Here is a 24,599-nt window from a genome sequence, read left to right on the forward strand (position 1 = left end):
AAAAATCGGAGTGTCAGTTGTAAACTGGAAATTCCCACTTGACCAAAAGTATAATAATGTTAATCATATTTTTATCTATTCATCTGTTTATTTTGAAATATATCCTATAAAGCTAGTAACCTAGTTTATTCTGAACATTCCAACCAATCTTATGTATTCTAAATCATAAGCCCAAAGACAGACAAGGTATTTATGCTGCATTTGATTTAACTCAAAAATTGAATTGGAACATAAGAAGAGTTCAGATTTGCATTATTTTCAACCTCTGAGCTACAAAGTAGGGGAAAAACATGGACACCTCCATGTAGCAACAAGCTATATAAACTGTACAGTCAATGTTATATATTTAATAAGCAAATATGTCTGTATGTTTATTGATCGAAAGCAAATCCTTGTATATTCAGTACCAGTCAAAAGTTTAAAGTAATAATGGATGTCATTTCTCTTTACTTAGTTGAGTGGTTCTGGACATCATATGGATTACTACAGTTGTGGTATAGAGCTATTCTGTATTTTTATTATTTACTTTTTACTGTTTGATATCAAATGCATTAAGAAGGCCAGAAATTCCACTAATTAACTTTTGACGAGGCACACCTGTAAATTAAAAACCATTCCATGTGACTACCTCATGAAGCTGGTTAAGATAATGCCAATAGTATGCAAAGCATCATCAAGGTTATTTTGAAGAAACTAAAATATGAAACATACACTCACTGGCCACTTTAATAGGAACTTCTTTTTGATTCTAAGATTCCTGTTCTTGGCTGCAGGAGTGGAACCCAATGTGGTCTTCTGCTGTTGCATGCTGAGATGCTTTTCTGCTCACCACAGTTGTAAAGACTTGCCATGAGTTACTATATCCTTCCTGGCAGCTCAAACCAATCTGGACATTTACCTCTGACCTCTCTTATCAACAAGGCATTTCCACCCACAGAAGTGTCACTTGCTCAATGATTTTTTTTTTGTTTTTCGCACCATTCGGTGTAAACTCTAGAGACTGTTGTGTGTGAAAACCCCAGGAGATTAGCAGTTTCTGAAATACTCAAACCAGTCCATCTAGCACCAACACCCATGCCACAGTGAAAGTCACAGAGATCACAATTTTTCCCATTCTGATGTTTGAAGTGAACATTAACTGAAGCTCTTCATTTGTATCTGCATGATTTTATGCCTTGTGCTGCTGTCAAGTGATTGGCTGATTAGAGAACTGCATAAAACAGCAGTTGTATGGGTGTTCCTAATAAAGTGGCCAGTGAGTGTATGGGGGGGGGGTTTTAACACTTTTCTGTTTACCACACAATTCCATATATGTTCCACAGAAGAATAAGAAAAAGCAGAAGAAGAAGAACAACAACAACAACAACTTTAATCATCACACGTACACTTGTAAAATTCCTCTCTGCATTTAACCCATCTGAAGCAGTGAACAAACACATGCACACAAAAACCTATGAATGAGTGGATGTGTCCAAACTTTTGACTGGCACTGTATGTACAGTGTACCTGACAAGCCCAAATCAGAAAAAGTTGGGATTGTATGGAAAATGCAAATAAAAAAAGAAAGCAGTGATTTCTAAATTTACTCTGACTTGTATTTCATTGTAAACTGTATGAACCCAAAATATTTCATATTTTGTCATGTCAACTTCATTTCGTTTGTTAATATACATCCATTCCTGCATTTCAGACCTGCAATATATCCCAAAAAAGTTGACTGTAATCATGATTTGGTACAAAATCAGTATCCAGGAAAGGCCTAGTCTTTGAGGATCTCTAGTTTGTCAACAAAAGCATGAGAAAATTATTGAAATGTTTAAAAACAATGTTCCTCAGAGAAAGGTAGAAAGTGATTTGAATGTTTCACTCTCTACAGTACATAAGATCATTAAACAGTTCAAGGAATCTGGAGGAATTTTGGTACATAAAGGGCAAGGGCACAAGCCTAAGCTGAACACCCGTGATCTCCGATCCCTCAGACGGCACTGCATCAAGAACCATCATTCGTCTATAGCTGATATAACTACATGGGCTCAGGATTATTTTGGCAAACCTTTATCAAGCACAATAATATGGCATTACATCCACAAATGCCAGTTAATACTTGACTGTGCAAAAAAGAAGCCTTATGTTAATTGTGTCCAGAAGCACTGTTGACTTCCCTGAGCTCAGAGGCATCTGGGATGGACCATCACACAGTGGAAACATGTATGCTTATCAGATGAATCAATATTTCAGGGTTTTTTGTTTGTTTTTTTGGAAGAAATGGATGCTGTGCATTCTGGACCAAAGATGAAAAGGGCCATCCAGACTGTTACCAGCAACAAGCCCAAAGGCCAGAGTTTGTCATGGTATGGGGTTGTGTCAGTGCCCTTGGCAAAGGTAACTTGCACTACTGTGATGGCAGCATTAATGCAGAAAAGTACATTGAGATTTTGGAGCAACATATGCTGCCTTCAAGACGACATCTTTTCCAGGGATATTTCAACAAGACAATGCAGAACTACATTCTGCACACATTACAAAGGCATGGCTGTGGAAGAAGAGGGGGCCTGTCCCCTCTGTCCCCAGTAGAGAATGTCTGGCAAATTTTGAAGTAAAAATATGGCCATGATGACCCCATACTGTTGCACACCTTAAGACCTGTTTGCAGGAAGAACGGGACAAAATCACACCTGAAACACTTCATCGCTTGGTGTCTTCAGTCTCTAAACATCTTTTACAGTGGTGCTTGAAAGTTTGTGAACCCTTTAGAATTTTCTATATTTCTGCATAAATATAACCTAAAACATCATCAGATTTTCACGCAAGTCCTAAAAGTAGATAAAGAGAACCCAGTTAAACAAATGAGACAAAAATATTATGCTTGGTCATTTATTTATTGAGGAAAATGATCCAATATTACATATCTGTGAGTGGCAAAAGGATGTGAACCTCTAGGATTAGCAGTTAATTTGAAGGTGAAATTAGAGTCAGGTGTTTTCAATCAATAGGATGACAATCAGGTGTGAGTGGGCACCCTTTTTTATTTAAAGAACAAGGATCTATCAAAGTCTGATCTTCACAATGCATGTTTGTGGAAATGTATCATGGCACGAACAAAGGGGATTCCTGAGGACCTCAGAAAAAGCGTTGTTGATGCTCATCAGGCTGGAAAAGGTTACAAAACCATCTCTAAAGAGTTTGGACTCCACCAATCCACAGTCAGACAGATTGTGTACAAATGGAGGAAATTCAAGACCATTGTTACCCTCCCCAGGAGTGATCGACCAACAAAGATCACTCCAAGAGCAAGGCATGTAATAGTCGGCGAGGTCACAAAGGACCCCAGGGTAACTTCTAAGCAACTGAAGGCCTCTCTCACATTGGCTAATGTTAATGTTCATGAGTCCACCATCAGGAGAACACTGAACAACAATGGTGTGCATGGCAGGGTTGCAAGGAAAAAGCCACTGCTCTCCAAAAAGAACATTGCTGCTTGTCTGCAGTTTGCTAAGGATCACGTGGACAAGCCAGAAGGTTATTGGAAAAATGTTTTGTGGACGGATGAGACCAAAATAGAACTTTTTGTTTTAAATGAAAAGCGTTATGTTTGGAAAAAGGAAAACACTGCATTCCAGCATAAGAACCTTATTCAATCTGTGAAACGTGGTGGTGGTATCATGGTTTGGGCCTGTTTTGCTGCATCTGGGCCAGGATGGCTTGCCATCATTGATGGAACAATGAATTCTGAATTATACCAGCAAATTCTAAAGGAAAATGTCAGGAAATCTGTCCATGAACTGAATCTCAGGAGAAGCTGGGTCATGCAGCAAGACAACGACCCTAAGCACACAAGTCATTCTACCAAGTAATGGCTAAAGAAGAATAAAGTTAATGTTTTGGAATGGCCAAGTCAAAGTCCTGATCTTAATCCAATCAAAATGTTGTGGAAGGACCTGAAGCGAGCAGTTCACATGAGGAAATCCACCAATATCCCAGAGTTGAAGCTGTTCTGTACGGAGGAATGGGCTAAAATTCCTCCAATCCCGTGTGCAGGACTGAACAACAACAGTTACCGGAAATGTTTAGTTGCAGTTATTGCTGCACAAGGGGGCCACATGCCATATACTGAAAGCAAAGGTTCGCATCCTTTTGCCACTCACAGATATGTAATATTGGATCATTTTCCTCAATAAATAAATGACCAAGTATAATATTTTTGTCTCATTTGTTTAACTGGGTTCTCTTTATCTACTTTTAGGACTTGTGTGAAAATCTGATGATGTTTTAGATCATATTTATGCAGAAATATAGAAAATTCTAAAGGGTTCACAAACTTTCAAGCACCACTGTAATTGTTGTGAGAAGGAATGGCAACATTATAAAGTGGTAAATCCTTTACTGTCCTCACTTTTTTTTATGCATTGCAAGAATCAAAATTTAAATGTTTGTTGAAAAATCAATAAATTTCACAAGGTGGAACATCACAATGTGCTGTTGTATTGTTTTGAGTGCAATACAGGTCTAAGCTTATTTACAAATCATTGTTTTCATTTTTAATTTCAATGTTAACATACCATCCCTTCCTTTTTCTGATTTGAGGTTGTATTGAATGGTAAGAAGTGCTCCTTTGTTACTCATGATGCTGTGAGCAGCCATGTTTGATTTGACATCGTTTGCTGACCTTGGGAGACTATCCTGAGTTCCTGGTAGAATTTTTTTACTCGTCTGAGGGTTACGCCCATTAATCAATGCAGCATTATTCCTGATGGTACACTGTGACAAGCAGTCCTACTACACGCTCACACATTTCACAGCATAAAGAGACAGACAACCCATCCATTCAACTAAAGATATCCAGGGCTTGTTTTTCACACTGGTCTCAGATGTGTGGCAGTCTGGGAAAACCCTTCACATGGTGAACTACAGGCTTCCCTGAACTGAAACGTGTTTCACTCTTGCATGTATCTCACAGGAGCATCACAGACATTATTACAATCAGTATCTGATTATAAACTGAATTGGTCAGATTTATGTCTGGTTCGCTACAGCACAGAGATACACAACAACTTGATCAAAGCATGTCATTCACTGTATGGTAGAGTTTAGATTCCACATACAACACACATGAAAATGAATCTCGATCCATGTGGACTATCCTAAAAACAAAAATGGCTTTTTAAATAAAAGGCAGAATTCTTTTCTTTTTATGCAAACATACAAACATTCCCATCGTGCTTTGTGCCTAGTAGAAAGGAATTTACTCAGTCTGACTTCCTTAGATGTGGATAATGAGTAGGTAATAAAGACTAGTAAAGGCAAAACAAACCTAATTTGCTCACAGAAGTGTACATCATGACCTGTTGTATGTTTTAGGCTGCAACCCCTACAGTAATTGTGGACAATACCTGATTATTTGTCAAACAGTCTTCGAAGAAGTGTGTCTGTTGAATGTTAAATTAAATGTGTGACCCAGTCAAGCAGCAGTGCAAAGCAAGAGAAAAAAAAAGATGGAAAGATGGTTCCAGGAAAAAAAAAACTGTCAGCCAAACGCTTTTAATTTTTTTGTTTGTTTGTTTTCCATTAAAATGCCATTTAGCTAAAGATTCTGAAAGAACAACACCAGCAGCAGTAGTAACAACATGTTTGCTTCCTGGAATGAAGCAAATGAGAAAATAAAATCTGATCACATTGTAAAAGATTAAGGAGGAAGAGAGTTCCCCAAATGGACATTAAGACAAAATAACACAAGTCTAAAAACTGATTTAAAGTATGTTGTTATTGTAAGAACATAATAAGCTCAGAGTTACTAGCATATGAACTTGTGGTTAAAACAACATTCATAAAAATATTCCCTTACTTAAACATTTGAGTATGTAGATAAAAATTAATTTTCTCTTAAAGCTAGATGGCCTTTTGATTTCATAAAATTGGTGAAATTTAGTTCACTCTGAAATTTGGTCATTGTGATATATGCTTATTTCTGTAATATCTTGGGGGGGAACAGGCCATTCTGTGGCTGGGAAGTTATTTAATTTGAGGGGATTCCCAAGCAAATAATGTGCATGAAATCACTCACGTCATGCAGTCAAGCAGACAGAGGAAGTCCATGTGTGCATGCCCTGGTTTGCCCTCTTTTTATTATTATTATTTTTGGTTTTACGGTAGCTGGCATCCAGTGTTGCATTACTGCCACCTACAGGTTTAGCTTGACTGTGGACTAACAGTTACATCATTCTGTCGCTAAATGAACAGCTGATCACGCCGAGGTGCTCGCTGACTGCCGATATTTATTAGTTTGTTCCTGCATTTCCTTTCCTTCGCAACATAACGTCTTTTCTTCTCGCTTTCCGTTACTGTAGTCAGTCTTTCACATTTCATTCGCGTCCTCTATTTTTCTCTCCTGTTTCAAACTTGTATCCCACAATGCCTTGTGCGAACGGGGAAAGTCCACCACGTGATGCATGACGTAGTATCTTGAATTGGGTCATGCTGAAGCAAGAAAAAATAGCAGAGAATTTAGGATCACGTGGCCCTAAATTAATTAATTGTTCTATTTAAAAAAAAAAAAACTAATAAAATTGGAAGTCTGTGATTTGAATTCAGTAGCTTTCAGTCCACTAAACAAAAATAATTGGGTGTCAGGGAAAATTCTTTTCATGACCTAAACTTGAAAAATCTGAAAGGCAGTCTATCTTTAAGGATTTGTATGCAGCACATATGTACATGAGCTAAATGCAGGTAGTCAGCAAGAGAAGAAAAGAAAACCTGCACATTCCCCATTATTTTTTTACCAAAGATAGTTCTCAAAATCAAGAAACCAACTTTCCTAGCTACTGTTTGTGTGTGTGTGTGTGTGGGGGGGGGGGGTGTTTGCTTTAACTAACATTAACACTAATTGCTAGAGAACTCAAATACCCATTCTTTACAACCATGGTGATCTGAGAAAGCATAACATGCTACGACAGAAGACCTCATCATGTTCCACTCCTCTTAATGGTGTAAACATTTACTAAATACACAGATATACACATGAAATGGTCACTTTTTTTGCACATAATAAAACTTCAATAATTAGGTGATAGTGAAATAATATTTTATTAAAAGCCAAGAACAGCCCAATAGGCGATTTAATGTTGCCTTTGGGCTGCATCAGCTAGCGCCATCCTCCTGTTTATAGTGATAATGTGAATCATGTGAATCACTGATGGAGCCAGACGAAGCAATAAATGCTCTGAATTAATGTCTTCAAGCACAAGAGATGATGATCTAATGGCAGAGAAGTAACATTTGGCTACAAAGCATTAGATATGGCAAAGGGGTGGGAATGATGGAAGAGCGAACGTGAAGCAGCCTGCACAGGAATCCACCAATCACGCAGCATCCATCCCCTAACACACCTCATCTCATCTCATTATCTCTAGCCGCTTTATCCTTCTACAGGGTCGCAGGCAAGCTGGAGCCTATCCCAGCTGACTACGGGCGAAAGGCGGGGTACACCCTGGACAAGTCGCCAGGTCATCACAGGGCTGACACATAGACACAGACAACCATTCACACTCACATTCACACCTACGGTCAATTTAGAGTCACCAGTTAACCTAACCTGCATGTCTTTGGACTGTGGGGGAAACCAGAGCACCCGGAGGAAACCCACGCGGACACGGGGAGAACATGCAAACTCCACACAGAAAGGCCCTCGCCGGCCCCGGGGCTCGAACCCAGGACCTTCTTGCTGTGAGGCGACAGCGCTAACCACTACACCACCATGCCGCCCCCCCTAACACACACACACAAAAAAACCACACTCAGACTCATTCCGCTCCACTCATCTGTGCCGCACCGCTGCTTTCATGCGACATGCTCTGGGATTTCCTTTGGCGTCTGTCAGGCTGACGGCCAGACGGTCTGCACGCACATACACACAGACACACACACTCACACAGACACACACACAGTGCACTACAAGAAATCATTCCTGCCAGGTTCTATCAAGCTGTATAGAGCATCCACTCTGAGTCTGACCCTTTTCTCTTTTTTTTGTATAATTATTGGCACTCCTTGTAAAAATTAATGGAAATCAGAAATATACTGTCCATAACAATGATATTTTGAGCTTAAAACATTGGAATGCTGTGTAGTTTTAATTCAAAATCAATAATTTTTCAAACATATGGACAGTACTTCCTAAATAGAGCAAATTTTCAGGTATCAAAAATATTGACATCCCAAAATTAATATGAGTAGAAGCCTCTTCTTGAGAGAACAACAGAACCGAGCCTCTTCCTGACATGCTGAAGAAGGTTGGAGACCCTTCTGGGCATGTGAACACCTTCCTCAATTCAGTCTGCAGGCTTTTTAATAGAGTTTAAACCTGAGAATGAGATTGCGAAATATTTTCATGCGTTTATTTGCTACGGTATGTTTATTTGGATGTTATATTACATAACAGTCAAAAGTCTGGACACACCTTCTAATTAAATTTTTTCCTTTATTTTTATGAATTAAAAGTCGCTTCATGTCTTAAATTAATGATGGACTGTCATTTCTCTTTACTTAGTTGAGCGGTTCTTGACATAATATGAATGTGGTCCATCACTGTACATACTGTAACTTATAGCATCACTGTGCTGCAGTACTTACTTCTGGCACTAATCCATAAATAATACTATATTTTGCTCTTCTGTTTAGATGCTAACTGTATTTCATTGGCTTTGTACCTGTACTCTGCACAGACAATAAAGTTGAATCTTATCTAATCTAATCTATCCATCCATCCATCCATTATCTGTAGCTGCTTATCCTGTCCTACAGGGTCGCAGGCAAGCTGGAGCCTATCCCAGCTGACTATGGGTGAGAGGCGGGGTACACCCTGGACAAGTCACCAGGTCATCACAGGGCTGAAACAGAGACAAACAACCATTCACACTCACATTCACACCTACGGTCAATTTAGAGCCACCAGTTAACCTAACCTGCATGTCTTTGGACTGTGGGAAAACCGGAGCACCCGGAGGAAACCTCTGCAGACACAGGGAGAGCATGCAAACTCCACACAGAAAGGCCCCCGTCGGCCACTGGGCTCGAACCCAGAACCTTCTTGCTGTGAGGTGACAGTCCTAACCACAACATCACCGTGCCGCCCCTAATCTAATCTAATCTCATCTCATTATCTCTAGCCGCTTTATCCTTCTACAGGGTCGCAGGCAAGCTGGAGCCTATCCCAGCTGACTACGGGCGAAAGGCGGGGTACACCCTGGACAAGTCGCCAGGTCATCACAGGGCTGACACATAGACACAGACAACCATTCACACTCCCATTCACACCTACGGTCAATTTAGAGTCACCAGTTAACCTAACCTGCATGTCTTTGGACTGTGGGGGAAACCGGAGCACCCGGAGGAAACCCACGCGGACACGGGGAGAACATGCAAACTCCACACAGAAGGGCCCTCGCCGGCCCCGGGGCTCGAACCCAGGACCTTCTTGCTGTGAGGTGACAGCGCTAACCACTACACCACCGTGCCGCCCCTAATCTAATCTAATCTAATCTAATCTAATCTAATCTCACTACAGTTGTGGAATAGGGCTATTTACTTGTGACAGAGTGCCTGTCACTACAGTATTTTTAATATTTATTATTTACTGTTTGATCTCAAACGCATTAAGAAGGCAAGAAATTCCACTAATTAACTTTTGATGAAGCACACCTGTTAATTGAAAAACATTCCAGGTGACTACCTCATGAAGCTAGTTAAGATAATACCAATAGTCGGCATATCAGGTGAAAATCCAAATTGCTTGAAACTGTCTATTCATCCATCCATTATCTGTAACCGCTTATCCTGTACAGGGTCACAGGCAAGCTGGAGCCTATCCCAGCTGACTATGGGTGAGAGGCAGGGTACACCCTGGACAAGTCGCCAGGTCATCACAGGGCTGAAACAAGAGACAAACAACCATTCACACTGACAGTCAATTTAGCGCCACCAATTAACCTAAGCTGCATGTCTTTGGACTGTGGGGGAAACCGGAGCACCCGGAGGATGCAAACTCCACACAGAAAGGCCCTCATCAGCCACTGGGCTCGAACCCAGGACCTTCTTGCTGTGAGGCGACAGCGCTAACCACTACACCACCGTGCCGCCCCTAATCTAATCTAATCTAATCTAATCTAATCTCACTACAGTTGTGGAATAGGGCTATTTACTTGTGACAGAGTGCCTGTCACTACAGTATTTTTAATATTTATTATTTACTGTTTGATCTCAAACGCATTAAGAAGGCAAGAAATTCCACTAATTAACTTTTGATGAAGCACACCTGTTAATTGAAAAACATTCCAGGTGACTACCTCATGAAGCTAGTTAAGATAATACCAATAGTCGGCATATCAGGTGAAAATCCAAATTGCTTGAAACTGTCTATTCATCCATCCATTATCTGTAACCGCTTATCCTGTACAGGGTCACAGGCAAGCTGGAGCCTATCCCAGCTGACTATGGGTGAGAGGCAGGGTACACCCTGGACAAGTCGCCAGGTCATCACAGGGCTGAAACAGAGACAAACAACCATTCACACTGACAGTCAATTTAGCGCCACCAATTAACCTAAGCTGCATGTCTTTGGACTGTGGGGGAAACCGGAGCACCCGGAGGATGCAAACTCCACACAGAAAGGCCCTCATCAGCCACTGGGCTCGAACCCAGGACCTTCTTGCTGTGAGGCAACAGTGCTAACCACTACACCACCATGTACTTGAAACTGCTCTCATTGAATTCAGAATTGAATGCAGAACAACAAGAATTAAAATATGTTTATCCATCCTTGAGATATTACAAATCAATCAAAGATTGAAGAAACAGCTTAATTTTTAGAAAACTGATGTAATATTATGTATTAAGATAACATGGTCCAAAATGGGCCTCATTAACGAATGAGATCAAATGTTTTTTCTTAATAACTTTTCTATTTTTCAAGATGCTTACATGGAAATTGGCAGACACATAGATGGTTGCATACTGAATACAAAGTTTGAAAAATTAGTAAAAACAAATTATGTAAATTAGTATTTAATTAATATTAATTATGCTGATTAGGTAAAAATGTTAAATCAGTACACTCAATAAAAAGTAATAAAAGAATATTTCTAATACCCTCTTTGTGCTCTGTAGGGCTTTATATTTCTCAAAAGTAAGGCCAAGTAGTGTTTATATTAAATAATATAAATGATAATATTCACACCTTTCAAGGTGAACCTCGAAAAAATTATGTGAGCTACATCCAATAAACAACGCCAATTAATTGAATTGAAATTGACACTCATGTTTCTGATTTCCGGTTTTTTAAAATATCATTCCGACCACTAAGATCTCAATATTTTTTCATCAAAACAACTACAGTTATATTCTAAAATAGTTATCTATTTACATGAATCAGGTTGATTTGAAAAAATAAGTAGGCAAAGCGATGAAAACTCACTTCAAAGTCTCCCGTGAATCATAACATCAAAACTAGCTGATGGAAAATTTTGCTGAATACTTCATCAGAAACAGTGAGAGCGAGAGAACATCCCTATAAAAGTTATCTGATTGATATTCATGAGTAATCCAGTCGGAAACTGATCAGAAAAGAGCCTGACCGCTTTCCCGCGACTCAAAAAGCATCAGCAGTTTCCCGACGTCACACATGCAGAGAGTGTACTCTGTTGTACCAAATTCAACCTGCTGTTACTCCCAAAGTACTGAACAGATCTTAACGAGATAAATTTCTTTGTAAAGTAGAGATTGTCAGCTTTTTAATGATAGTATTCATGATGGAAAATATTTAAGATTTAAGCAATGACAGGTATGGAAACTCAGATGAGCATCTGCATGCACAATTTTCATAGCACGGCCAGCGAGTGTCTGATATGCCTAACAATAGTGTTCAAAGATTTTAACCTCCTAGCAGAGACGACCAGATATTTTAAGCTGAAATATCTTTGTACGTAGTAGAATCTATGTCATCAATCATCACAAGAGCTCTTGAACCACCAGCTACACTCCAACAGCTGTAATCCACCACCGTATCTGGTCCCATGTGAAAAACAACACAAAATTCAAATTGTAGTTCTAATGCTGCCTGACAAAATATCATTTTTATTTACCACCTAGCCAGGTTTAGCTACTCTTCATATAGTATATTTTGTTTGGCTGCAGGTATCAATAAAGCTTCCATCCATCCATCATATGTGCAAAACTACAAAAGGAGTCAGTGTCAAAGAATGATGTACAGCTCTGTGAAGGATGAATTACCACACAAGTGCATACTTGCGGACACATTTGAGCCCATGACAATGACCTCAGGTCAGCAGGGTCATGGCCTCCACCACCAGCACTCCCTCTGCAACGCCCATCACATTGACAACCCTCTACAGAATACACACACAGTGCAACACCAGGGAAGTGGTGTGTAAGTAAATGTGTGTGTCAGTCAGTCAGTCAGCATACTAAAACTTGATATTCTGGTGCTAAAATGGAAAAAAAGAGCATGACTTTCCCACACAGAGCTGACTCTATACCTAACCCTGATGTTCAAACCTGAGATGCACACAGCATCTTGTTTACCTTTCTGTGGCTCAAGAAAGCCCTGAAATTGGGTTTTATGACTCCGGAGCTCAAATTTAACACCCCTTGATCTCAAGTTTAAAGGAAATGTAGGCATTTCAGAACAGGTTTAATATCTCAGGCGTCTAAATGTAGCGGCCAGTACAACACTTGAGCCTGTATTTCAACCCAATTTGGCTGTCACTAATCAATTTTCTGAATCGGCTCAATTTCAGCTGCTCCAGTCATTATTTGCTTTGGGTGAGAGGATCAGTGGTGTCTGATTCTCAACTTTTGTACAAATTCATGCACAAAAGAGAGCGCATACTACATGGAAAAAAACCACAGATGCTAATGTGGTCAATCTGTGGGAATATATACATACAGTATATTTCTTCATTATCCTATCATTATGAACAGGAACAGAGGAAAAAAAAAACTTATATCCCAAATTTAATATGAGTAAAAGCATCTCAAAAGGTATACGATGCACACTATGCCTATGAGTTTCTTTGCAAAGCCCAAATCAGAGCGAAATTCAATCAAACTTTTAGTTTGTTCCCTATTTGTTTTGGTTTAGTTACACACTGCATATAATCAAATGAACCCAAAAATAAAACATTTAACAGTTATTCCATGAAATCGAGTCATACATGAACTGATAGCCAATGAGGCGTGTAGCACTGAGCTGGCTATAAGCCATGTACAATGAGATTGAGTGAAATAACTGTTTTATTCTATCCACATTCACTGGATTTTGAGAAACAGAGCATTTTTATTTTTCGCAAATTCGATAAATAAAAACTTTATATAAAACATCCAACAAAATCATTTCTGCTTAGAATGTAACCAAACCGGTGAAATGACAGGAGCAATTTGTGAAAAATGTGATAATAATAATTCTTGAAAAATAAAAAAAATAATGTTCTTACCATCAAATACTTTTATTCCATATTTTGTTGCTTTTTTGTATTTTGGGGGGTTTTGTTTTCGAGTAGAGTTTTTATTTCATCCTCTGTTGGTTCAGCAACACGCTCCGCCATTTTGTTTTTCTCTACTCACGGGGTATGAGCTGATAGCCTAGTAGTAGAGTAGCCAATCACAGTGCGCGATTGCTCATATCCAGGGAATGTGGATAGAATAAATATAGATGTACTGCTTGAGATGCATGAAGAGATTAAAATGTACCCCAGTGTAATCTATTTTCATTCATTGTTCTCACAGAAAAGGGTCAACAAGTGGGTGTAGGAATCACAGATGTCACTCGAGCATGGACAGCAAAGAGCCTATGCTAAATGAATGATTAAATGAATGAATGAATGAATATTTTGTGTATCACATGGAGTTTTATTTTTTCTTTTACTTCATTGGTCCAAATGTACATTACATTTCTGCAGCACTACAGCTATGTACTTTGGCTCAGTTTACTCATATCCCGCTTGAAAATGTCTTATTCTATTAACAGAAAGTTTTCACTTATTTCAAGTGCTTATGTTGAGAATGAAGGAAAATGATCAATGAAAACAATAAGGCAATCCATTTCAAAGTTGAAATTAGGTCGAGAAATAGGCTCAACGGTCTTATATTTCTTATAGTATATCCATCCATTATCCGTAACCGCTTATCCTGTGCAGGGTTACAGGCAAGCTGGAGCCTATCCCAGCTGACTATGGGCGAGAGGCAGGGGTACACCCTGGATAAGTCACCAGGTCATTGCAGGGCTGATACATAGAGACAAACAGCCATTCACACCTATGAATTACCACCAGTTAACCTAATCTGCATGTCTTTGGACTGTGGGGGGAACCGGAGCACCCAGAGGAAACCCATGCAGACACAGGGAGAACATGCAAACTCCACACAGAAAGGCCCCCGTTGGCCACTGGGCTCAAACCCAGAACCTTCTTGCTGTGAGGCGACAGTGCTAACCACTACACCAGGTTACATCTTAACCTTAAATATGAGATCTTTTCCTTCATTCAAGATATCTTCACTTGCTAAGATATCATTTCTGTAGTGTTTCAGCAATTGATTCACCATCAAATCTTGCTGCAAACAAACTGTGCCAGAACAAAACCCCACAGAACCAGAGCAAGTCTCAAAACATTTGTTTGAGTGTAACCGATGGGTTCTTACCTGCATAAAGGAACCGCAGCAAGCCTTTGGTCATACATGACGGGTGATCCAGAAATGCAATGTCATTTGCCACCAAAGAACAAAATTATCAAAGTTAAACAATATCAGTATGTTTGATTTTAGAGACACTTGGATGATGGCTACTATCTTACTGCACAATGCATGACATTTTCACTGAAAAACAACATTAATTCGTAACAGCTGGAATGTGTAAATGAATTGAATGATTAATTAGGAGACGAAAGTCATATTGGACAATACTCAATAATGTTCTCTGAGGCCCTCAAGCCTATTAACCTTTAAAGGGTACATATTATGAAAAACTCAGTGCTTGTGCACATACATTTGGGTATCTGGAGCCTACCAACCCACAAACTCTGAAGTAAGACAAGCCAGTCAGTTTCTTTTGCACTGCCTATTTCAGAAAACATGCTCCATTCAAACACTCATTTCAGTATCTCTATTCACAGCTTGAGAGAACTACCATCTCAAATGTGCACCGTTGTATCTCGCCGGATCTATAGCATTATGTTGAACTGAGCTAAGGACAGGAACTGCTCTTTTGGTTGTAGCACACATTATTACATCGACCCCCAGCCTCACAGGACAGAAGAGCCGAGTGGATTGAATTTATTTTTAATGGCAATGTCCCAGCTACAGTTGGCAAAAACCTGCTCATGTGTGCTGACCACTTTGTGTCTGACTGCTTTACCAGCCTGGGCCAGTACAATACAGGGCTGGCAATGAAATTGTTCCTAAAAGACAGATCAATACCAACTGTTCATGGCAAAACTGCAGACAAGGGAAATGTAAGTATTAAAAAATTATGCTACGTGTTTCTTTGGCCATTTAGCATTATCTAATGCTAACAGCTGAGGTAATAGATGTATGGTAATTTTCTAGAAATTATTGGTGTTACTTGCTGCAGGATCCACAATACCATTAATTCTATTAGTTTGTTAGTTGAATGTCTGTAAGATGAGCTTTATAGAAGATCAACACTCTTAAAAAATAAATAACATGAAATGCTTTTGTAAAGTTTGCAAATTTTTTGTTGAAAAAAAACCCACTTTGGTTATTTTTCTCATACCATTTTAGCATGGTATGGATAAGGCTGATTTTGCAGCAGCAAAGGCGTAATAAAGGCACAATAAAAATGGGCAAGCGTAATGATCTGAGCGACTTTGACAAGAGCCAAATTGTGATGGTGCCTTTACATTTAAATATGTAAATAGCTTCACTCTGATTGGCTAGAGGAATCCATGGGTATGGATGACAGATTGAATATTAGCCAATCAGAGTGATTCTATTTACATAAATACATACAGTGGTGCTTGAAAGTTTGTGAACCCTTTAGAATTTTCTATATTTCTGCATAAATATGACCTAAAACAACATCAGATTTTCACACAAGTCCTAAAAGTAGATAAAGAGAAACCAGTTAAACAAATGAGACAAAAATATTATACTTGGTCATTTATTTATTGAGGAAAATGATCCAATGTTACATATCTGTGAGTGGCAAAAGGATGTGAACCTTTGCTTTCAGTATCTGGTGTGACCCCCTTGTGCAGCAATAACTGCAACTAAACGTTTCCGGTAACTGTTGATCAGTCCTGCACACCAGCCTGGAGGAATTTTAGCCCATTCCTCCATACAGAACAGCTTCAACTCTGGGATGTTGGTGGGTTTCCTCACATGAACTGCTCGCTTCAGGGCCTTCCACAACATTTCGATTGGATTAAGGTCAGGACTTTGACTTGGCCATTCCAAAACATTAATTTTATTCTTCTTTAACCATTCTTTGGTAGAACGACTTGTGTGCTTAGGGTCGTTGTCTTGCTGCATGACCCACCTTCTCTTGAGATTCAGTGCATGGACAGATGTCCATAAATTTTCCTTTAGAATTTGCTGGTATAATTCAGAATTCATTGTTCCATCAATGATGGCAAGCCATCCTGGCCCAGATCCAGCAAAACAGGCCCAAACCATGATACTACCACCACCATGTTTCATGGATGGGATAAGGTTCTTATGCTGGAATGCAGTCTTTTCCTTTCTCCAAACAGAATGCTTCTCATTTAATCCAAAAAGTTCTATTTCGGTCTCATCCATCCACAAAACATTTTTCCAATAGCCTTCTGGCTTATCCACGTGATCTTTAGCAAACTGCAGATGAGCAGCAATGTTCTTTTTGGAGAGCAGTGGCTTTCTCCTTGCAACCCTGCCTTGCACACCATTGTTGTTGTTCAGTGTTCTCCTGATGGTGGACTCATGAACATTAACATTGGCTAATGTGAGAGAGGCCTTCAGTTGCTCAGAAGTTACCCTGGGGTCCTTTGTAACCTTGCCGACTATTACATGCCTTGCTCTTGGAGTGATCTTTGTTGGTCGACCACTCCTGGGGAGGGTAACAATGGTCTTGAATTTCCTCCATAAGTAGACAATCTGTCTGACTGTGGATTGGTGGAGTCCAAACTCTTTAGAGATGGTTTTGTAACCTTTTCCAGCCTGATGAGCATCAACAACGCTTTTTCTGAGGTCCTCAGAAATCTTTGTTCGTTCCATGATACATTTCCACAAACATGTGTTGTGAAGATCAGACTTTGATAGATCCCCGTTCTTTAAATAAAACAGGGTGCTCACTCACACCTGATTGTCATCCCATTGATTGAAAACACCCAACTCTAATTTCACCTTCAAAGTAACTGCTAATCCTAGAGGGTCACATACTTTTGCCACTCACAGATATGTAATATTGGATAATTTTCCTCAATAAATAAATGACCAAGTATAATATTTTTGTCTCATTTGTTTAACAGTGTTCTCTTTATCTACTTTTAGGACTTGTGTGAAAATCTGATGATGTTTTAGGTCATATTTATGCAGAAATATAGAAAATTCTAAAGGGTTCACAAACTTTCAAACACCACTGTATTTAAATTTCCAGGTACAGCTGTAAAATCTGCCAGACTTACCAGACAGAGTTTTCATGCAATGCTAAAACGGGATGAGAAAAAAGAACCAAAGTGTATTTTCAACTAAAAAATTGCAAACTTTACAAAAGCATCTCAGGGAATAATGTAACATAACTGAACAGGGGTATACACCGATCAGCCATAACATTATGACCACTGAGAGGTGAAGTGAATAACTTTGATTATCTCATTCCAGTGGCACCTGTCAAGGGGTGGGATACACTAGGCAGCAAGAAAACAGTCAGGTCTTAAAATTGATGTGTTGTAAGCAGGAAAAAAATGGGCAAGCGTAAGGATCTGAGCAACTTTGACAAGGGCCAAATTGTGATGGTTAGATGACTGGGTCTGACCATCTCCAAAATGGCAAATCTTGTGGGGTGTTCCTAGCATGCAGTGGTTAGTACTGACCATAAGTGGTCCAAGGAAGGACAACCGGTGAACCGGTGACAGACTGTGCTGACATTGTTCTGTTTTAGCCAGAATTAACTTTTTCAGCAGTTTGTGCTACAGTAGCTTTTCTGTGAGATTGGACCATATGGGCTAGCCTTCGTGCCCCATGCAAATCAGTGAGCCTCTGACACCCATGACCCTGTCACCGGTTCACCAGTTGTCCTTCCTTGGACCACTTTTGGTAGGTACTAACCACTGCATACCGGGAACACCCCACAAGATGTGCCATTTTGGAGATGCTCAGACCCAATCATCTATCCATCACAATTTGGCCCATGTCAAAGTTGCTCAGTTCCTAACATTTACCCATTTTTCCTGCTTCCAACACATCAACTTCAAGAACTGACTGGTCTCTCGCTGCCTAATATATCCCACCCCTTGACAGGTGCCACTGTAATGAGATAATCATTGTTATTCACATCACATGTCGGTGGTCATAATGTTATGGCTGTATGTCTCCTTTAAAATAAAAAGAAAGAACTAACAAGTTGCCAGTGCTAAGGTTCACATCTCAACTAATTACACATGAAAATTTATATTACCAGTGAAATGTTTACTTCTACTGATAGATTACCCCCATGGCTGGCTGAAACTGAGAAATATGGTATCACCGTCTGCTGAGCTAAATGCACATAAATCACCACATCAGTGCACATCTGTACTGCACTTCTGAGCCCCACACATCTGATTATTAACATGACTGAATTCACAGCAATGGTGATCAGATATGTAGTGTAAGTCCCAGGTGAACAGTACTGGAGAGTAAGATTTATGAAGATAAAAGGGACAGAGCTGAGTGTGTGTGTGTGTGTGTGGGGGGGGTGGGTGGGGGGGGGGGGGTGTTACCTGTAAGGACCTCCGGTGTAGCAGAGTGGGGAACAGTGGCAGCGTCCTGAGGGATGGAGCTCATGTCTGGTTCTGGAGTGCTGCTGGGAGGGGAGATGGCCAGAGGAGTCATCGCTAACCGGGACTTCAGCTACACACACATACACATATACAAAACACATAATGACTCGTTGATCCCTATATATACCAATCTCAGAGCTCTGACTATCAGCTTCTATTACCAGATAGAAAAATGTTCACAAATATCTTCAGCACAAGTGCATGAATCAGGCTGTTTTTTTAAAAGAAGAAGTGATGGACTTGTATATGCATGTAATGAAGTCACTGATATATGCGGTAGTTTGTTAGCTAGTAGTTCTCTTCAAGGCACCCCATGTGTCCTCCAATCACTGAGCAACATGACACCTAGTCGTGGATAGAGATGAGTCAGGGACCTAGTCAGCTGTCTGACAGCACAATCACGTGCTTTGTGTTTCACACTGAATGCATGAAAGCTCTGTGTGGCCATTACTGTACATCAGTTTACAATTTTATTTGTCTTGTTGTCTTGATATATCCATAGACATAAGCAGCTTTACTGTAAACATATCAAATGTAGCTGTAGATCTCTAATTAGCCAGTCAGAGGCGATGGTGGCAAAGATAAAGTACCTGAGATGACATAAGGAAGAAACCTTAAGAGGAATCTATCTACTTCTGGGCGATATCAGATGGATATGAATGTAAAATAATAATAATAATCATCATCATCAGGATAAAAACAGTATCTTGTAAAATGTAAGGAATAAATCTTGACAGTGCATGCTATTAAGAAAATAATCAGTGATAGGCAGATTCCAGGTCCACCTGGAAGTTCTCCTAAAACATTAAACTTTTTTATTCCTCTTCTAACACAGGAATTTTTATTTATTACTGAAGGTCGTTATACATTTAACCAGGACGTCATTATGAATAAGAATGCAATACGGCTTAAATTCAGAGTATTCATTCTTAGCTGACATACTTACAAGCACGCATGCACGCACACACACACACACACACACACACCATAGAGGTATGTTTCTCTTATTTCCTCTCTTTGGACTCAAAAGATCTGCAGCAGTAGTATGAGGCTTGCAGACATGTAGCTAAAAATAACTCACTCCAGCAGCAGACTGCAGATACATCAGTCACTGTGAAGCCACACACACAAACACACACCTCCCTTTCTTTCAACCCTGAGTGGGAAACACAAATGTGTTTCATTGTAAGCGTCTGGATATTACCAAAAACATGAAAATGGGTCACAAATATATGGACCATATATATATATAAAATATAGCTACTCAGCACGTGTGCACACACACACACACACAGACACACACACAGACACACACACACACACACACTCATACTGACCTTGAATCCAGGCTTCCTCCCTCTCTTCTTAGGCACTTTGATGGGAGGGAGGGATTCTGGGTAGCGATTCTGATACTCCGGATGCCTTTTGAGTGGTGGCCGTCCCCTCTTGCGACCCGGAACCTTTCCAGTTGGGGGTGGGAGGAAGGAGGGGCTTATTGCCCCAGGTGACTGCATGTCTCCACCCCCCGTCTGCCCAGATGCTGCTGTAGGAATACTCATCAGACCTGCAACCAAGTGAGAAAGAGATTCAGAGAGGACAGAAACGCATGGACACAGCATAGCACAGCAGTCAAAAAATATCCACCATGTTAATGGGCCAGTAAGGACAACAGATTACATTTTTAATGATTTGTGAGACACATAATGATGTATCCATGGTCCTTTGTCAGTAATTCGATAAGGAACTTAAATATAGGTTGGATGTTGCAAGGTGAGATCAAAACAAAAGATGCTGACCATCATATGGTAAGGAAGAAAACATGACATGGCATGCTATTATAGGAAAATAATCAATAATAATGTGGTGTAATGCAGCCTGATGCAAAGAACTTACTGTTACCACTGTAACCCGAAGTGGCTTGGTTATTTGTCCATAACAGCACGTGCTGTAGTGTTTTATTCCTTTATACCAGAGCAATTTGTCAATACTTTCACATTTTGTAATTTATTAATGAACATTCTCTTGACCATTCTCTTTTTTTCTCTCTCGAAGTGAATAACACAAAATAATGCTGTTTGTTTTGTACTAAGAAACTGGAAAATTTCTTTCGGTGTAACCACTACAACGTTACCACTGACACTAGAAACTCCTTCCATAAATGTTAAATAAATATCTCCTTATCAACAATTCCACATTTTCTTTGCTTATTACGAGCAAAATCTGTTTTTATTATCCATCCGTTGTATGTGGCAAGTCCCTGTAAATGAGTTATTACTATAGAAAAGATAACAGATTGTTTATGTTAGGGACAAGAGCATTCCTATAAATCTGGCAAGCTGCACTAACATCCACGACAGAGCCATGGTGTTGTAGAAAATGAGCCAACCTTCTGACCAATCAGAATGGAGAATCTGGAAGTGTTGTGATCTGTAAGAATATAAATGACTTCTATTACTACTAACTCAGCCACACAGAAGTCAGAAGTGATCGTAAGACAGCATGAAACCCACCCGAAAGTTCTAGTACAATTATTCCATGATCTTCTTTGAAACCAACTTAAAGAAACAACAAAACCAAAAAGTAAATCATGCCGTTTCAAACTGTGCAGTTTGTTAAAGATAAGACTGATGAGCCATATTCTAAAGGACGCACCAAATCACAGTCAGGGCTGACCACCCTAAAACCACATGACCAACAACAACATAACCTGTACGCCAGCACGACTGATTAATACCGTCAGCAACACAAGGCAGCATGCTAAACTTATAGACAAAACACCAAATCAAGTCAAAGAAGTGAAAAAAATATCAAATAGCCATGAAAACTCTATTTTTTGCTCCATATCTTATGTTCAGCACATAATACACCTAAATGCTGTTAGTTTTATGGAGTATAATTAGCATTTGATATTGGGCAATATGTATTTGATTCAAATGTTCAAGGGCTTGAACAAAGTCTAATGAAAGTCAAAATACTATGGTGTCTAAAGGCCACAAAGCATCTCTCTCTCTCTCTCTCTCTCTCTCTCTCTCTCGTCCCCCTCCCCCATCCTTCGCTTGTTTCCACCCCTCCCCCTCCAGTTGCGGTGCCTGGCTTCCGGATCCCCGATGGACTCTCTCTCTCTCTCTCTCTCTCTCTCTCTCCATCACTATTAGCTAGGTGTTTATCATGCAGGGAACTCACAAGCTCACAAGAGTGCCCAGAATATTTTAAATGTAAAAGTGGTATTTTCCAAATAAATAATAACAAATAAGAAAGGTTTTATTGTGTGCACATTCAAGTATCTGTAGGTGAGTTGATGAATCACAACACTCACATGCCCCAATAATAATAATAATAATAATAATAATAATAATAATAATAATAATAATAATAATAATGCATGCATAAATAAACTGTTTTGAAAAATGCTGATTTATTATTATTATTATTATTATTATTATTATTATTATTATTATACTAGTGCACATTTGAACATGTTATATATTCTTTAAAATGCAGGGAAAAGCAGTGATTTTGAAAACATATATGATAGTAATACATGTTTATGCCAAGTTGCATTCTGGCACGTTTTTATACTCAGCATCCTGGTAAAAGCACTGCTAAGCCATAATAATAATAATAATAATAATAATAATAATAATAATAATAAATAAAGTGTGTTGGAGGACGCTTGTACAAGTTGACCCATAAACGAACTGTAGTCTATATAAATTGGCTATTTCAAGCACAGAAAATAAATCTATATGAAACCTGTATGAATTATACACAAGTAAATAAATAAATACATCCAATACAAGTCAATATTAAATAACAGTCCCTTAAACTCATGAAATGAAAGTCTATAAGCTCGAGGATGTGGTAAAGAGATGAGTTTGGGAACACCTGTGTGTCATTTCTACTTCACCTTTCACACACTGCTGTCTCACTCTTTCCCACTCCATATTACCTATTATTATTATTATTATTATTATTATTGAATCACGATGCAGTTTAGAAAATCTACAGTTTTCATGCAGATGAGATCAATCCCAGGAAGCTAAAGCGCACGAGGACATGTTAAACACAGACCAATAAAAATAGAGCGTCCAAAAATATAGAGCGTCCAAAATAAATGTGTGTGTGTGTTGAGCAGCGTGACGCGTCTTCCTTCCGTCCGTCCTTCCTTCCTCCGCTCTAAAATATATATACAGGCTATTCAAAGGATATTTTGAGACACACATACCAGGCAGGCGGTGTTAAAGCGCAGTCCTATCCATATCTACATAAGAAAAAATAAAAATAAATAAACACAAATAAAAACACGCCGTTCAATCTGTCTCTCTCTCTCTCTCTTCCTCGTCGACCGGCCTCGATTCCACCGGCAGTCAGGAAGTCGAGCCTCCGGTGCGCGCTCCCGACCGCTCAGGTTCCGATACCGCTGCCTGTCGCTCTGCTGCGCGCTCCCGTGCGCCGAGCTCCCGAAATCACTGCTCGGGTCTCTGGTGCGCGCTCCCGACTCCACCACGCGCTACAAACTACTGTCCCTCTTTGGTAGTCATGGCAACTAGGCTCCTAACATCCTTCCACTGCTGCCGAGCCACATTCTACAGCAGCTAATGCAACCCCATCCCCAAACACTAGAAAGCAATGCAATTAAATCTCTCTACATCCAGAAATACAATCAAAAGAACACGTTTTTCATTGTAGTTTTATGATAATCTTCCATGTTTGGGTCTTAATGATCTAATAAGACCATCCGGAATTTGCAGGAAATGTGCAAACATATCCTCCATAGCCTCCAGGTTTTATTTTCTCATCTCATCTCATTATCTCTAGCCGCTTTATCCTGTTCTACAGGGCCGCAGGCAAGCTGGAGCCTATCCCAGCTGACTACGGGCGAGAGGCGGGGTACACCCTGGACAAGTCGCCAGGTCATCACAGGGCTGACACATAGACACAGACAACCATTCACACTCACATTCACACCTACGGTCAATTTAGAGTCACCAGTTAACCTAACCTGCATGTCTTTGGACTGTGGGGGAAACCGGAGCACCCAGAGGAAACCCACGCAGACACGGGGAGAACATGCAAACTCCGCACAGAAAGGCCCTCGCCGGCCACAGGGCTCGAACCCGGACCTTCTTGCTGTGAGGTGACAGCGCTAACCACTACACTACCGCGCCGCCCTCATGCAGGTCTATATACAGTATATTTCTAACTAATTACATCTCCAGTCACGTGTTCTCAATAATCCTATTAATTAAGCACTAATTTCCCATCTCCACACTACACAGCTTATTTGACAAATTAATCCTCATTTATTTACCTATCCATCTTTCGTATAAATATGCAGGTGATTATAGAATCGTACGCGCTGATCAGTTCAGAAATTTGGACTATTTTTCGATAATCACCTCGAGCAACTCGACAAAATGGCAGCTTTGTCACCGTGAGGAAGAATTACAAATTATGAAAGAAAATGCTGTTCCTGAAAGCACTAAAGATGCTATGAAGTTTCATCTAAAACTGTTCAAAGGTTAGGTGGAATTGTGATTTATTTTATCAATTTCAGAA

At 39.8% G+C, this 24,599-nt stretch overlaps 1 protein-coding gene across 3 annotated transcripts in view; it reads right to left on the bottom strand.

Moving 5' to 3' along the window:
• scml4 (Scm polycomb group protein like 4) overlaps window positions 1-24,599 on the bottom strand; it is a 66,887-nt gene that overhangs the window by 15,887 nt on the left and 26,401 nt on the right. For all 3 annotated transcript variants that reach the window (XM_060914128.1, XM_060914130.1, XM_060914129.1), the window contains exons 3-4: window positions 20,378-20,604; window positions 18,981-19,110 (exon numbers count right to left, since the gene is read on the bottom strand). In XM_060914128.1, the coding sequence (XP_060770111.1) occupies window positions 18,981-19,110; window positions 20,378-20,604 (357 nt within the window). The remainder of the gene's footprint in view (window positions 1-18,980; window positions 19,111-20,377; window positions 20,605-24,599) is intronic.

This window comes from Neoarius graeffei, chromosome 2 (assembly GCF_027579695.1).
Source record: "Neoarius graeffei isolate fNeoGra1 chromosome 2, fNeoGra1.pri, whole genome shotgun sequence".
NCBI lineage: Eukaryota > Metazoa > Chordata > Actinopteri > Siluriformes > Ariidae > Neoarius > Neoarius graeffei.